At 43.4% G+C, this 14,850-nt stretch overlaps 1 protein-coding gene across 2 annotated transcripts in view; it reads right to left on the bottom strand.

Annotated features, from left to right (window-relative positions):
• LOC120833150 (glutamate receptor ionotropic, NMDA 3B) overlaps positions 1-14,850 on the bottom strand; it is a 62,888-nt gene that overhangs the window by 11,063 nt on the left and 36,975 nt on the right. For both annotated transcript variants that reach the window (XM_040200023.2, XM_040200024.2), the window contains exons 3-8: positions 12,451-12,947; positions 11,459-11,730; positions 10,606-10,842; positions 7,964-8,110; positions 7,506-7,651; positions 3,290-3,405 (exon numbers count right to left, since the gene is read on the bottom strand). In XM_040200023.2, the coding sequence (XP_040055957.2) occupies positions 3,290-3,405; positions 7,506-7,651; positions 7,964-8,110; positions 10,606-10,842; positions 11,459-11,730; positions 12,451-12,947 (1,415 nt within the window). The remainder of the gene's footprint in view (positions 1-3,289; positions 3,406-7,505; positions 7,652-7,963; positions 8,111-10,605; positions 10,843-11,458; positions 11,731-12,450; positions 12,948-14,850) is intronic.

The raw sequence follows: 14,850 nt of genomic DNA, 5'->3' as shown, positions 1-14,850 counted from the left end.
CCGTCGCACGGCGACACCACCGCGTCTCCCTGCACTTAAGTAGCCCGAAGAATCCAGCGGCGGCACCTCGCCTGCAGCGGCTCCACAGCCCCTCGGGCCTGCGTCTGCCTGTATCTCCTGACCACAAACCACCCCGTAAATCCTGCCTCCATCCTCACATGTACCAAATAACACTACCTCTCTTTTTTTCCCTCCCTCCCTCCCTCTCTCTCTCCTTCTCTCTCTCTCCATCTGCTTGGGGTGAAGGTTTGTCTTGATTAGGGGACTCTGTTGGCTGGCTCTTTTATCACTCGCGGTGCAGAAAGGCGCAAACTGGCAGTGGGCAAATGAAAGCCCTCTATCTCCTCCCAGTGCTCTACTCCCACCTCGCTCTCACTGGCCCTCCCTTTCTTTACCTTTGTTGTGTCTTGTTTTTTTTCCCATCTCCTGCCCATCTCCTCCTCTTGTGTTTTTCCTTTCACACATTTCCTGTCTTGGCTCTTTGCTGCTCTTTCTTCCCTCTTACCATTCAAACGTATTGAGTTATTCACTCCCATCTCATTCTTGTTGCACACAGGCTGTGAGGGAGGGAGTAGCCACCAAAGGCATCTTGAATTCCTCGCCTGCCTTTTTTTTTTAATGTTGACAATGAATCAGGTAGTCATCAAAACTGACCCGCTATAAATACAAATGAGACCAGCTTTCTCATCCTCGCAATCCCGAGTAATGCCGCAGCGACGTCTCTGGGCCCGTTTCGTCTTTTGCAGTGAGGGAAGCAGTACGTGATCTTCAGCGAGTACTACAGCGCGGAGGGAATACGGGAGCGGGGTCTTTCCGAGGCTACGCTTTGATTGACAGAGAAAATGGAATCAAAGTCAGTGTTCGGTCCCACGTGGCGCCCTCGCTAGTACCTACCTACTGTCTCCGTATCTGTCGCAGACTTGGCGGCAGAAAAGAAAAAGGCTGCACTGAAACATAAACACAGGAACGTGCGCACGACGACACACGCGTAATGTGGTTGGAATTGAACGCTGGTCAGCGCCAGGCATGGGTGCACACACTAATTCTATACTTGCACAACCTTGCAGTCACGGGGCTGGACGTTTGGGTTAGAGGTTAAATGCTTGCCACCTTCAATAAATGTGTTCGGCCAGCGGGAAATTTATCTTCAAAGTCACCTTCAAAAGACGTAGATGACATGTGACGAGAATACAATGAAACCTACAAAAACAGCTGGAACCTTTGTGTCCTCCGCGGATGGGAGCCCCGGACTCTTAGCGCAGGGGAGACATAAGTTCTTGTGCCATGTCGTCAGTAGCCTTTATTTCTAAGTGTTACAATTTAATCTTGTTGTGCAAAAACAAAAGCCCACTGCTCATATGTATTCAGCTCATAGCACAGACAAAACAAACTCTCTCACTACTACTATTGCTGCTGTAATTACTGCTGCTACGAGTCATAATGATGCATATGTCTATAATGGTTGTGCAAAGCATTTCATTTCTAGAGCAAAAAGCAATTTATTACTGGCAATTTATCATTGGCTTCTGAATATATTTTGAATCCATACCCCAAAATGTAATGAAATGAGGCCTCGTTGACTGACTAACAAAGCGATGCTGCAGTTATGTGAAGTTTAGTTTAGTTTATGTTTGTTGGCTTTCATGTCAATTCAGTTCGGGAAATTGTATCGAAAGACGGCACATGTGGGTCAGCATGTTCCACGCCACGCACCAAATATGTTTCAGTAATATTTTAGAACTTTCAACGTCATTAATAATGTAAGACTTTTAGAGGAGAAGAAGGAAGACAAACAGTGGAAAATTCAACTTTGTTCCCATGAAAACATCCATCCATCCATCCATATAATATTTTTTGGGATCTTGTCTCTATTTTGTGGCTTTTATTTTTCCCTCCCCTGGCACTCTTCATATGGTGTGTTTTTTTTTTTACGGACAATAAAAGAAGTAGAAGCAATGACTTTACTTCAAAGAAATGTCTACCCACTGAAAGTCTAAAAAGGAAAACAATTTCCTTTAAGAACAGCAGAGCAACACAGGATGCAGCCGTCAGTGCTCGCACACACAGACGGCACCAATCAAGAGTTTGGGGAAACTTTCTCATTGAATTGAATGAGAAAATGTGCCCCAACCTTTGACTGGGATTGTACACTAAGATCCGCTGGCTCATTCGTAACTAATCAAAAACCAGGAGGCTCCCTAAGTGGATCGTTATACGTTATTTGACTGGCAGTGGATCTGTGAATACGCTTCATGAATATACTGTATTAAATTTGACCTGCAAGCAGTAATTCCAAAGTTCCCTGACAGGGCCATGTTGTTAATAATTGATGATTCATTCTGTCAATCATGTAGCTAACAGTATTCGATTCCCTTTCTACATGTGTGTACGCAAGTATGTGCGTACTGTTTGCTTCTTTTTATGTGTTAACGCGTGTTTTATGATGTAGATGTCCATGCTTTAATGTGTGTACGTTGCATGAAACATTGCATATCAATGTATATCTGTGAGTGTGTCCTGTTAAGGATTTAAGCAGAAGAGCACACCTAGTGGAAGAAAGTACAATACATGTAGTAATGTTTACTGTTAGAATTCTAGATTGTGTGTTATTAGATATTAGTTATTACATTAGCATGTTAGAATAATTTCGGAATGAATCAAACACATTTGTAGTCATGTAAGTCATATAATTACTGTACACATTAACATCCTGCCACAATGTAACATTAAGACCTGGGGACAGATGCTATTCGCCGTCCTTTATGGATTTCTCCCTATTTTCTCCCCAAAGAGGGTTTACCGGGAGTTTTTTCTCCTGTCAGGTAGTGAATGAGCAAAGGATGTACGACAGCCCTGCCAGGCAAACATTCTGATTTTGGACCATATAGAACTGAGTTAAACACAGTGGCTAAAATGTGATGTTATTATGCATGTTATGTTATATTTACATGACGAAGCTTAAAGCCAAAGGTGTGATCATTGAATGTACTGCAGTGTTAAGGGAACAGGGATCGGTCGGGTCAGTGCGGGATTTCAGATCCGACCATCAGATGGAGACGGGAGGGAGTCGCGTGATGCCTTGGAGCAGAAAGGAACTCACGAGGGAGGAGCTGGGCTCGAATGCGCTGCCAATCACACACGGCAACAGCACGAGCGAGCGTGCCGTCTTAGGACAAAAGGTCCCCACGAGGTCAATAGATTTAAGAAGAAACAGCTTTAATTAGGTGGATGTTTCACAAGTAGTGTTAGCCAGTGTGTCGTGTGTGTGTTTTTGCGCCTGCATGTGCACCTTCAATGGCGAAAGGCTTCCCCACAGTCAGCAGTTTGCACTCGGCGTCGATAGAGACCTCGAAGTCCAACAGGGCTTTGTCCATGATGAACGCATCCAGGTCGGGAGGATCTGTCCTTCACCACCAACACACAAACACAGCACACAGGAAGGAGAGAAACACATTCATGGAAGAGAACCACCATTTAACTTTTGTAGACCTTTTAATCAGATTAACTTTCATAATGTAATTACACTGCCCAGAACCAATCGGGCAAGAGACAATCTATATTTGGGTCTGTCAACCCGTTTTGTCATTTATACAGGAGAATGAGATTAACTGCATTCTAATACTCTGTGTAAACACATACATCATCACCTAAAACAACAGCCTCTGTGGCCGCTTGATAAGGCGTTATGCACACTGCCGGAGACTCTCCTCCTCCGGCAGTATCGATCCAATTGACCCCTAACTATGGACCGTTGATGGACCTCCTCCGCTGACGGGAGATCACTTTCACAGCACAAGACACTGCGTTTCAATACTGGACCAACACACAGATATGATCCTGCACATTAAAAAGTACACTTTCCCCCCGAATGATACACAAACAAAAAACATATTAGTGTGGATACAAAAAGTGTTATGGGGGACAGACAAAAGAGCATAAATATGTGTATTAGAAAGAGCATTAGACACACACACACACACACACACACACACACACACACACACACACACACACACACACACACACACACACACACACACACACACACACACACACACACACACACACACACAATGTCTATTGGTTCAAATACAGCAAACTGATCAAATTACCTGAAAGCTTCTGTTATTGAGGATGTCCACTGCTCAACAAAAGGTTTATTCTACAAAGTCTGTGCTGTGCCAGAGTAACAGAAACATCTATTTTCTATCTAATAGATATCTAATAAAATCCTTTTGGGACGCTTCAGGACTAAGGGAAGTCGTCCGATGCTGGGCCTAAGGATCGGACTTGAGTGTGTGAGCATGCACGTGCATAGGAATGAAGCTGTACGCAGGCTTGTGCATCGCTTCCTCCTGAGCCTAAACATTTAGGTTCTTTGACAGCTTGCCATGTGTCGTCCGAGGCTTTCTGTCTCTCCAGGAGAAGGCTTCTCGGGTGTTTTTTTTTTTTCACCATAAGATTTGAGGGCATCATTGGGGTCAGTAATTTTGCCATCGCAGCATTTGCACTGATCTGACTTCCACTTCTGCTTCACCTCAACGCAAAAAAACTGCAGCCTTCATTTTTCTTGTTCCCGTCCTCTTTCTCTGAACAAGCACTTTGTATCTTCCTACTTGTATCACAGAGTCAGCACATGCACTATCTCAGCATCTCTGCTGGTGCTCTATGGAGGAGGCACCGCGTCTGAGAATAGCCCGTTGTTATTGCCGTGAGTGTGTTTGCTTTGTGCGGTACTTGGGTAAGCAATATAAAAAAGTGATTCTTGTATTTATTCTCCCTGCTCCACCTTGGAATTAACTCGCGATCACTGTGACGCACCTTAAATGTTCCCGGTGGCTGTCAAATTTGTCTGTAAGGTAAATAGATGTAACTGCTTCTTGTTTGCTCTCAATAATTCAGTTCTTTAGCCATTGGCTGCATCCCAGAATGTTTGAATAGTGCCTGTGTGCAACCACTCATAAAGAAATCTGACCTCAATCCATCAGAATGCAGCAACCTGGCCAGATTGTACATAGACGTAAAATGTAAGTCCACTGCAATGCTGATGACACAGCTGTATCTCCCAGTAAAGACTACCGAGAATACGAACCTGCCTTTTTTCAAATTCAACTCATACAATAAGATCCTTACCATTGGTCCTTCCAATCTGTCCTCAAATACATAGTCCTCCTTTTGTGTTTAACAAAATGTCGGGAACCTTGTTGTGCTCCTTCAAAAAAAATACACTTTTGATTGAACTATTGAGGTTATCTACTTATGCTAATAGCATCCAAGGAGTATTGCTGAGTTTGAATAACACTCAAACTATTAATCATTATTTTATTTTCTCACTGGTCTTTAAACAGGTACGAAATAATTAATTAAACGCTACAGTTCAACTTCGAAAGCAACGGAAAAAAGGCAGCGCATCCCTCCAGTTTTAATGACCTCACTCTGGGCGCCCATTAGTTCCAAAATTGTTCCTAATAGTATTAATGCATTTCATGTCCTGGCCCCGGAATATATCTGAATATCTTTCACCTTACCAGCCAGTGAGCAGCTGAGAGCCTCGGGGAGGAATGTGTTCACTGTCCCCACCTCAAGCTTAAAAATGAAAGAGAAACAAGGCTTTGCTGTAAAGGGTCTTTGGTGGCAGAGCAACCTACATAAAGAGCTCCCAGCTCGCTACATCGTTATCCTCCTTAAATCCCCTTTGAATATGAGTCATACATTAAAAATGAGAAAACTAAAAGTTCCCCTTTATTGAGTTACATTGTTAGAATTTTGATCATCACTTGTTTTAAAGTTTATTATTCTTTTATCTCATGCTTGCCTGATCATTCAAAGGTTATTGTGTATTTAATTGTTGCGTTGGGCCAGTTTTGATCAATTCCACAAAAATAAACGTTAAACACTAATAATAGTAATGATAACCAGTTTAGATAGAGAAGAACACCAAAGTGGTTTCATCCTCTTCGATGTAACGAGTTTACATCTTCACATACATTCAGAAACCTGAATGAAGTTATTGTCAATTATACAGGGAACTGAACAAACAGGTTGTATGTTGATTACAAGCATAACTAGGATGACATAAAACACACAACAGTGATACAGTGTATATGTAGATGTACTAAAATAACTAGTTAAACCGCTTTCCATGTTCGTGACGTGAACATAAACATTCTTAGGCTCTCAGGTCATCTGGTAGCAGGCTGCTATTCATCCCCACAGTAAGAAGATAAAAACAAAGCGGTTAAAGATTATATAGAGCTCCAATACGAGTTGGCGCAAACATCCAAGATACATAAGAGTTGTTCCAACTTGAATTAACCTTTAAAAGTAGGTTCAAACATATATTTTCTCTCTGAAACATAATTGCTCTCTGAAGTACTTGATATTTATTTCCGTGCTTTTGAATTCAATTTTTTTTACAATAATTTCTACCCCTTAAATGTGCGTTTTGTACTCATGTTTTAATGGATTATGGAAAGTACTTGACTTTTGTGGATTAAATGTGTTTTTATAAATGAACTGGCCTTGCCTTCCTGCATTCATCTTTTCACGGTCCCCATTGGAGACCTGATTCATTCATTCATCCTCAGCCCTCGTTTCATCACTTTGTCCCTGGCCCCGAATTCATCTCGATATTTAACACTTTTAGCGAACAAAAAATGATTCTCTCAAATGTGGAAGGCCTTTTTAAATATGTTTCTTAGACTCTTCACACCTCGTGCTAAAATGTAGTGTTTCTGGATGGCTTGTAGCTCGTAATGAAGCACAGAGCGAAAATATGCAGCACACAAAGTGGTGAGAATGTGACGGTATCTCTGTCAGATACAAAAGCAAACATTGTTTTAACTAAAACAAAAAAAGCACCGACTGAATGGCTCGACACATCAAAGTGTCAAATGAAAGAAAAAAACAACAACCCTGAATCACAAATGACTTTGACCTACACTGAGCTATTGCGTTGCTGACAGAACATTGAAATCAGCCTCTCTGAAATGGAAACCAGGGCATCAAAAATCTGAATTGAATATTTTGCAGGATGACACATTTTAGAAACGGTAACCTGACTTTTGATTTGTAGTCTTTGTAGTGGAAGTTTAATGGAAAGGTGAAAGGAGAGGATTAGTAAATAGTCTATGGATCCAGTTAGTGTATGGACTCCAGATTATCTCCAATTTAAACTATGAACTGTAGTAACTATTTTCTACAGGATCGCAGACAAACAGTTTTAGTGAATTCCATTTCAAAGGACGCTCACAGTTAGTTCTCTATTTAAAACAGCCTTGAATGGCTTTACATCGGCCACGTTTGCTCTTGTTGCCTGTAGACATTATTGTTATGCACAGTGAGCGTGTAAATTAAGTGCACAGAATACAGACAACCACAGATAAGGGACGTAAACGTGACTGGATTATTTGAGCCGGGGGTTGAATTGCAATGAAGTTTATAGGCGGTATTTATTTTTCGCACCAATACTCATCACGTGCATGTGTATGCGTTTTGTGTCTTACTTCAACATGTGTACTCCTTCTGGAGTGGTGGGCTGATTGAAGCGCCTCATGTAGTCGTACATCTCCGGGAAGCTCTTCTTCATGTAATCCTCAGCGCTGCTCTCCCTCACCGTCCCAAAACGGAAGCCCAGTGATGAATGGTGCAGCTGAGGAAATGACACAGGAAGACACGGTTAGAAGAGATGGAGGCGATAAAGGGGGCGGAGGGTGGGGAGGGGGGAGTGGGGGTGGGGTTATAGCTATCATGATGGGGTTGAAATTCCCTGCAGTCCGACAGCATTAAGGGACGCGGGGAGCAATAATCCTTAGATTATAATTCCACTCTATACTCATTAGCCTGTCCTTGTGTAAGATTAGTTTGTGTGTACATGTGGCTGTGTTTGTGTGTGTGTGTGTTTGTGTTTGTGGACTGATGTGCGTGCAGTTGCAAGTTTTGTGACCTTTGCGCGTAGCCTAACCTTGTCGTCGTGAATTCCCGAGACCTGCTCGAAGGTCTTCTCCCCGACCATCACAGCAGCCAGGTTGGCGGTGTAGCTCGACAGCACCAGTAAGCAGAAGATGGCCCAGAGGTTCATCAGGAAACGTCCGGTCCAGCATTTAGGAGTCTGCACAGGGGAGACGTGTGCGTGGAGAGAACTTTTTTTTTTGTCTTTTCGAAAAATGTACATGGATCAAAAAATAGAAGAAAAAAAAGTCAGCTTTTGATGATTGAGTTAATCTTAAAATATTTGGATTCGAAATGGAAAAATGCCAAGATGAAAAATAATCAGAAAACGTCAAGGATGCTGCCGGGGTTTAAACAATTCGGAAAGGTGGTGTCAAGTGTGGACATAAATGGAGAGCACCCACTCCCATTCCCTCCCTCCATCACTCCCCCCTTTCCAGAGGGTGTCAACCATCCTTTCTCTTGTTTTCATCTTCCTTTAGCATCACAATGTAACAACCCGAGTAAGAAAATCAAGAAAATAAAAGAGACCAGCAGAGAAGCCAAGTGTTTCTGTTTTTGAGGCACATCAGAAATATCTTTCCCTGAAATTGCCCGCCTAGGGGAATGATTCCACCTTCACACTATGATCATTTATTTATTCCACCAATTAAAATCCACTTAACAGAAGAAAAGAGATGCATTTCTGGCGTTTTAGAATGATTGGGATTAATGAGACATCAATTATACAAACTGGTTGTAACCCGTTATTACGAAAGGGTTTCAATGTTTTCACAACTCTTTGCATAATTAGTTATGGAATTAAAAAGAGAAAAAGGCGTCACTCGAGTCAAACAAACACGGCGTTTGAAAAATGACCGAAAGTCCTTTTAAATATTTTTTTTGCACTGGTGCTGAGTTAATTATATAATAATCAGGGTAGACAAAAACACGTTTCTCGTCTCTGGCCTTTCTTGTCAATTTAGCAAGGTGAAATGACACCTGTCACAAGTTAGCCTCATGAGATGATTGACGACACTGTCTCCAGATTAATGTTACCAGGAAAGCCGTTTTAAAATAAGGTCTTAATTATACCCTTGACGGCTAAATATTTAGAAGCATGTGTGATACAAAAACAGGATTAATGTCAGATTGAATTAAAACGCAATAACAGTTACCTTACTCTTCACATAGTATGTTTTAACTTAACATAACTTAACTAAAGGAAACAGTCTGAGGGACTAACTTTTGAACGTATTTTGAGTATTGTATGGCTCATCTGAAGTATTAAACCATTTCAAATACAGAGCCGGACAGCGGCTACGTCACACTCTGCTTCATCAAGAACCATCGTCCACACAGCTGGCAGAACGTACTGTCCCCTCACTCAACCTACTTCAACGTGACGCTGTGGCTCCGACCCGTCACGGAGAGATTCAGAGTGTTGCTCAAGGACATTTTGACGGGTCACGCGGCTGCTAATAGACAAAACCTGTTAATTGACACATTGCCAGTTGTGAGGATCAAACCAGTGACCTTTCAATTATGGGAAGGTCTCTCTAATCACTTGGCTTCTTATTCCCCGGAGTCATTTGCGCTGCTTCCTTTAGGGACAAAGAGTGATTAACAAAGTGTTGCGATGGCGCGCATACTCACTAAGAAGAGTTACTGGAATAATTCAGGCAAATTACGTTTTTAAATTTTCTCAGAACGTGCTTCAAATTTGAAGCGCATGCGTGAATGATAATGATGAAGGATTGCAGCTCGGTATCGAGCCGTTTTAAGAACAATACACAGGAGTCTTTTTTTCTTTGCGGCTGGTGGTTGCGTGTGTGCGTCAGGGTGACTGTGCGTGTGTGACACCATCAGTCAAATCTGCAGAATTTACGGCAAAGGCGGATTTAATCTTTTCATATATACCAAACAAATGCTTGGAAATACAAGGATTTTTTTGTTATCTTTGAAGGGCAATGCATTGCTTTTCATCTGGCTGCACATTATTTTTTAACAGGACCAGATTTGCTGATTACTTGTCCCACATATTCTGCTCTCATACTAACCCCGCCCTTTTACCGACTTTACCCACCCACCTGCCCGCTCCCCGATACGTGATCCTCAGGCCGCCCACCTCCACGTCACCTTCATTCTGATCCTCTTCGCTGCTTGCCTGCTTACGGCTAATACCCCTGTATCACGGCCTTTCTGTCAGCCTTCTCTTTGGAGCCCGTTTCCCAATTTGCACTCTCGGCTTCCCAACCCCCACTGCCCCCCGCATTCCTTTTCAACTTTGTGTCTGCCTACTTGGAGGAGTTAACCTTTACTCTCTCCAGCTTTTTTCGCCTTTATCCATCCCCATCATCCTCCCCGTAACTCCTTCAATCTCTGTCGGCCCATTTACCCTCTCCCCTCTCCCTCCCTGTGGGTGCATTATCTCCCCCACACCTCTCTACTTCATCACTGCCCATCGCCTCAACCTCTCCCATATGAACCGTTTGCCCTCTCTGGCCATTTTCTATGATCTTTCCCCACTGCCTTTTCCACTGCTAAATTCCTTTTTTCAACACACCCTTACTGGTTGTTTACTCCTTATTATCATGCTTCCCCCCCCCGGCCCTTTCTCTGCAATTCCCCAGCCAGCATGGTGCCCATTCATCAAACAGGGGAGAGCTGCTTTACCTTGGTGGCGACAGTGCGTCCAAACAGTATGGCGTAGCAGAGATTGAGGGCGGAGGAGTAGGAGAAGACGCGCAGCCTGTTCCTGCCGTGGGGTGTCATGCCGAAGGGGCTGTTCCACTCGTACAAGGTGAGGAAGAGCGCGGTGAGGTGCAGCGTGACAAAGATACCCACCCACATGGACCAGTGGAGGGGCCACATGAAGGCCCCGATGGGGGCTGCGGTGTCCCGGCTGCGGACCTGGTGGGTCAAAAAACACCAAAAAGAAGATTGCTTTCTCGTTGCAAATGTGTTCTAATTAATCTCACAGTTTGTGGGGTTTCGTCTGTAAAGTTCTCCAAGGCATAATTGTTTAAAAGAAAAAAAGAAAACATTGATTTTTTTTTTTTGTGCCATCAATCATTTTTTAAAAGGGAAAGAAATCAGTCTTTCATATTGGAGCCGTATTGTCAGATCAGATATTATGCACTGCAGTTTTTCAGCCTCAGTGGAGATGTTATCAATTCGACGAATAACTGCAGCATGTTTGAGGACTCGGCTGAGACGGCTTCTCGAAAAGCCTTTCACGCTCATTATACACTTAGACTGCCTTCCATTTTGAACTTTCATCGTTCAGCTAACTAATTGTTCACGACTTAAGACCCGTTGAGTGGGGCATTAGGCTGAAATTAAGTTGTTGCCGACCATATTGTGAAATCATACAGACACACTGTCAGCCAGAGAAAGAGACTGACGGAAAAAACTGAATATTCTGCCACTGATTCACAATGCAGTATTATCAAAGTAACTATTTCGACATTAAAAGACGGACTAAAACCTGACAAAACAGACTAATGATGACTTCAAGCAATTGTACCAGAATGCCAAGACTGGTGGAGTAGAAGGGCGAGGTGAAGTCAATGACTCTGCTCCTGGCAGAGTTGATGGAGAAGGAGGTCACAGCCATGTCGGCGGTCCCACCCAGCAGGTCCCCGACCAGCCCCGTCCAGCGTCCCGTCCCGCTCGATGCTCCATACTTCCCGTCTCCGACAATATAAAGGTCAAAGGTGAAACCCATGTCCTCTGCCAGTTTCTCCAACAAGTCGATGCAGTACCCGTAGCAGCACTTCCTCAGGTCCCCCGGTAGGTCTGACAGAAAAGCAGTGAGGATAATGTGAAATTAATCTATATGAATACTTGAGAAGTGCAGTGGCTGCACATCTGGGAAAATGTCCGCAGCTGTTGACTAACATGGAAAATGCTCATGGATCCTCGCAGGACACGCATGCTTCAGTTTTTAATTACCAAGCCACGACTTCTATTCTTAGTCAGTCTAAAGATGGGCTACGGAAATAACAACCCTTTGACTTAACAAGGTGGACAGGCTATTGTATGACTTTTGAACTTTGTTCTATTACATTTTTCTAGCCCTTTGCAAAAATGCCGTCAAGCCAAAGATTGAATGCTTCATATATTACTGCAATACTGTCAGCTGCATGTTTGGTTGGCCAATAGTCTCCTTAGTTTGATTTATAGCACCGGGCATTTCTTCAACACGGTAGTCTTGATCTTTCATTGATTTTATGCCTTTAATCCACTTTATTCATGAAGTAGATATGTAGCAAAGCTGCAGAGATTAGCCCTCAATATTGCATCTGGTATGTTTTTGAACTGGACTGACCAGTCGCGATCCCTCATTGATTTTACTTCAGTCTTGAGGAGGAACAGTAGAGAAACTGCCAGTAATACAGCAATGAAATCTAAGCAAAGAGATCTGATGGTTTACATAAGAGAAACCTATGGGAGTTTTCATATCAGAAAGGATGCTTCCCACAAACATTTTTTTGACAGGCATTACTCATAACTCACCATTCCTCTCCCAGTCTGCAACTGTAGTGTTTGGGTTGTGCAGCTGGTTGAAGAGGCTCTGGATCAAGTCAGACCGGTTGGTTCTGGGGTCCAGACAGAGCTGACCAGCTGGACACAATCCATCCACATCCACCTCCCGTGTGAAGACGAACGGGTGCTCCACCAGTGTCACCACCCTCAACCGGTGTCCCTCAACAGATTCTCCCGGCCTCCAGCGTCCTCCAACATTACTGTCCCCCAGTCCGTCCCCTCCCCTCACCCCGGCTCCGAGGCCTTGTCCCTGGCTGCTCCTGAACCCTCCCACCAATCCCATGATCCCTCCTTCTAGCTCCAGCCGGCCTCGGGTCCACTGGCCCACAGTCACCCAGGCTGGCTGGCCAAGAGCGCCTCTCTTCAGGCTCCATACGTGGAACAGCTGGGAGGAGAGGACACGAGACAAGCCAGCATCCACCTGGATCAGGCCTGTGGCCCCGGTGAAGGAAGTGTTGGACAGAAACCTTGAAGAACAGAGAAAGACGAAGGGACAATAATTGTTGACCCATTGCCAAGTTTATCTTTTTTCATGTTTATCACACACTTTTTTTAACTTTAAGAATTGGTGATTGTTGGAACAGTAAAAAGACTAACAAATGAAAAAAACAGGGGTTTCATTCTGTTTATATCGAGTTTGAATAATGTGTTTTAAATGTTTACTAATTTACTTGTGTCCAAATGCATGTCACGTATTGTCGCATTGGAAAAATTGATTAAAATTAGCAGGTCTTTTCTGCTCTCATGTTTCCATCACACCTGATTGGAGCTGGAGAAGATAGTAGTAGTTAAATGTCCTGGGTATGAATGACAACTGTAACCTTTCCCACTGAAGAAAGAACCCACATTAGTGGATGATTGTGGAGTTTTTATCAAGTAGTAAAGAGGCTTAAATGAGACGCAACAAAGATCCCTGCCGGTTTATTGCAGTTTGGAAATATAGCCTGCAGTATTGCAAAAAAAAACTGTGGAAAAATCCCGAAAAAAGTTACCAATAATGGTCCAGACGGTCATGGTCTGGTTGCAGAGCTTTAGCAATTTTAGTCCCAGATGGGTAATTGCATCTCCCAGAAAGTCATAATTAAAAGTTAATGCAGTGCAGTGAGGGTCTCCCTCATCTGCCAGTCCATACAGTCATTGCTATTCGTCTCACTCGCCCGGCAGCTCCACGTTGGTCTTCACGGCGGAATGAATTAAGAAGAGCCATCCCCGTTCGCACATAAAATCCCCCCCTGTCCTCTTGAACCATCGAGGGATTGTTAGCTCATGTCTTAGCATTTGATCATGTGGACATCGTCAGGTGATGTCTCACTGGGAAACCATTCAAGTACTGTTTGATTGTGTCCTGATTGGCGAGGGATTGTCAAAAGGTCACAGCGTATCGTATGTTTAAATGTTAAAGTATGCAGGGATCACTTCATCCGGCCCAAATGTTGAACCGTGCAAGGACTGTTGATTATGTCTGGGTCAAGGATAGAAATGGCATGTTTTCCTTCCTGTTAATGGAAAAGGTGGGGAAATCCGTAGCCTTTTGAGACCAAAAATAGCTTCTTGCTTTTGCACTTTGTCTTATTCTCTCTTTTATTATTCTCCTCCTCCTCTAATCTTCCAAGTTGTATGTCAAATTGATGAGCTGGGCAACTTTTTCCATTAAACTGGATATGGGTAGGAACATGAAAACTCCTTAATTAATCACCAGGGTCATTAACCTCACCTCTACGCCTGGGCTGGACATAACGATACAACATGCCACCGCACATAACGATACAACATGCCACCGCACATAACGATACAACATGCTACCACACATAACGATACAACATGCCACCGCACATAACGATACAACATGCTACCACACATAACGATACAACATGCCACCGCACATAACGATACAACACGCCACCGCACATAACGATACAACATGCTACCACACATAACGATACAACATGCCACCGCACATAACGATACAACATGCCACCGCACATAACGATACAACATGCCACCGCACATAACGATACAACATGCTACCACACATAACGATACAACATGCTACCACACATAACGATACAACATGCCACCGCACATAACGATACAACATGCTACCACACATAACGATACAACATGCCACCGCACATAACGATACAACATGCTACCACACATAACTATACAACATGCCACCGCACATAACGATACAACATGCTACCACACATAACGATACAACATGCCACCACACATAACGATACAACATGCTACCACACATAACGATACAACATGCCACCGCACATAACGATACAACATGCTACCACACATAACGATACAACATGCCACCGCACAAAACGATACAACATGCCACCACTATAACGATACAAC

The sequence above is a fragment of the Gasterosteus aculeatus genome, chromosome 15 (genome assembly GCF_964276395.1).
Source record: "Gasterosteus aculeatus chromosome 15, fGasAcu3.hap1.1, whole genome shotgun sequence".
NCBI lineage: Eukaryota > Metazoa > Chordata > Actinopteri > Perciformes > Gasterosteidae > Gasterosteus > Gasterosteus aculeatus.
This window is presented reverse-complemented; position numbering and strand designations above follow the sequence as displayed.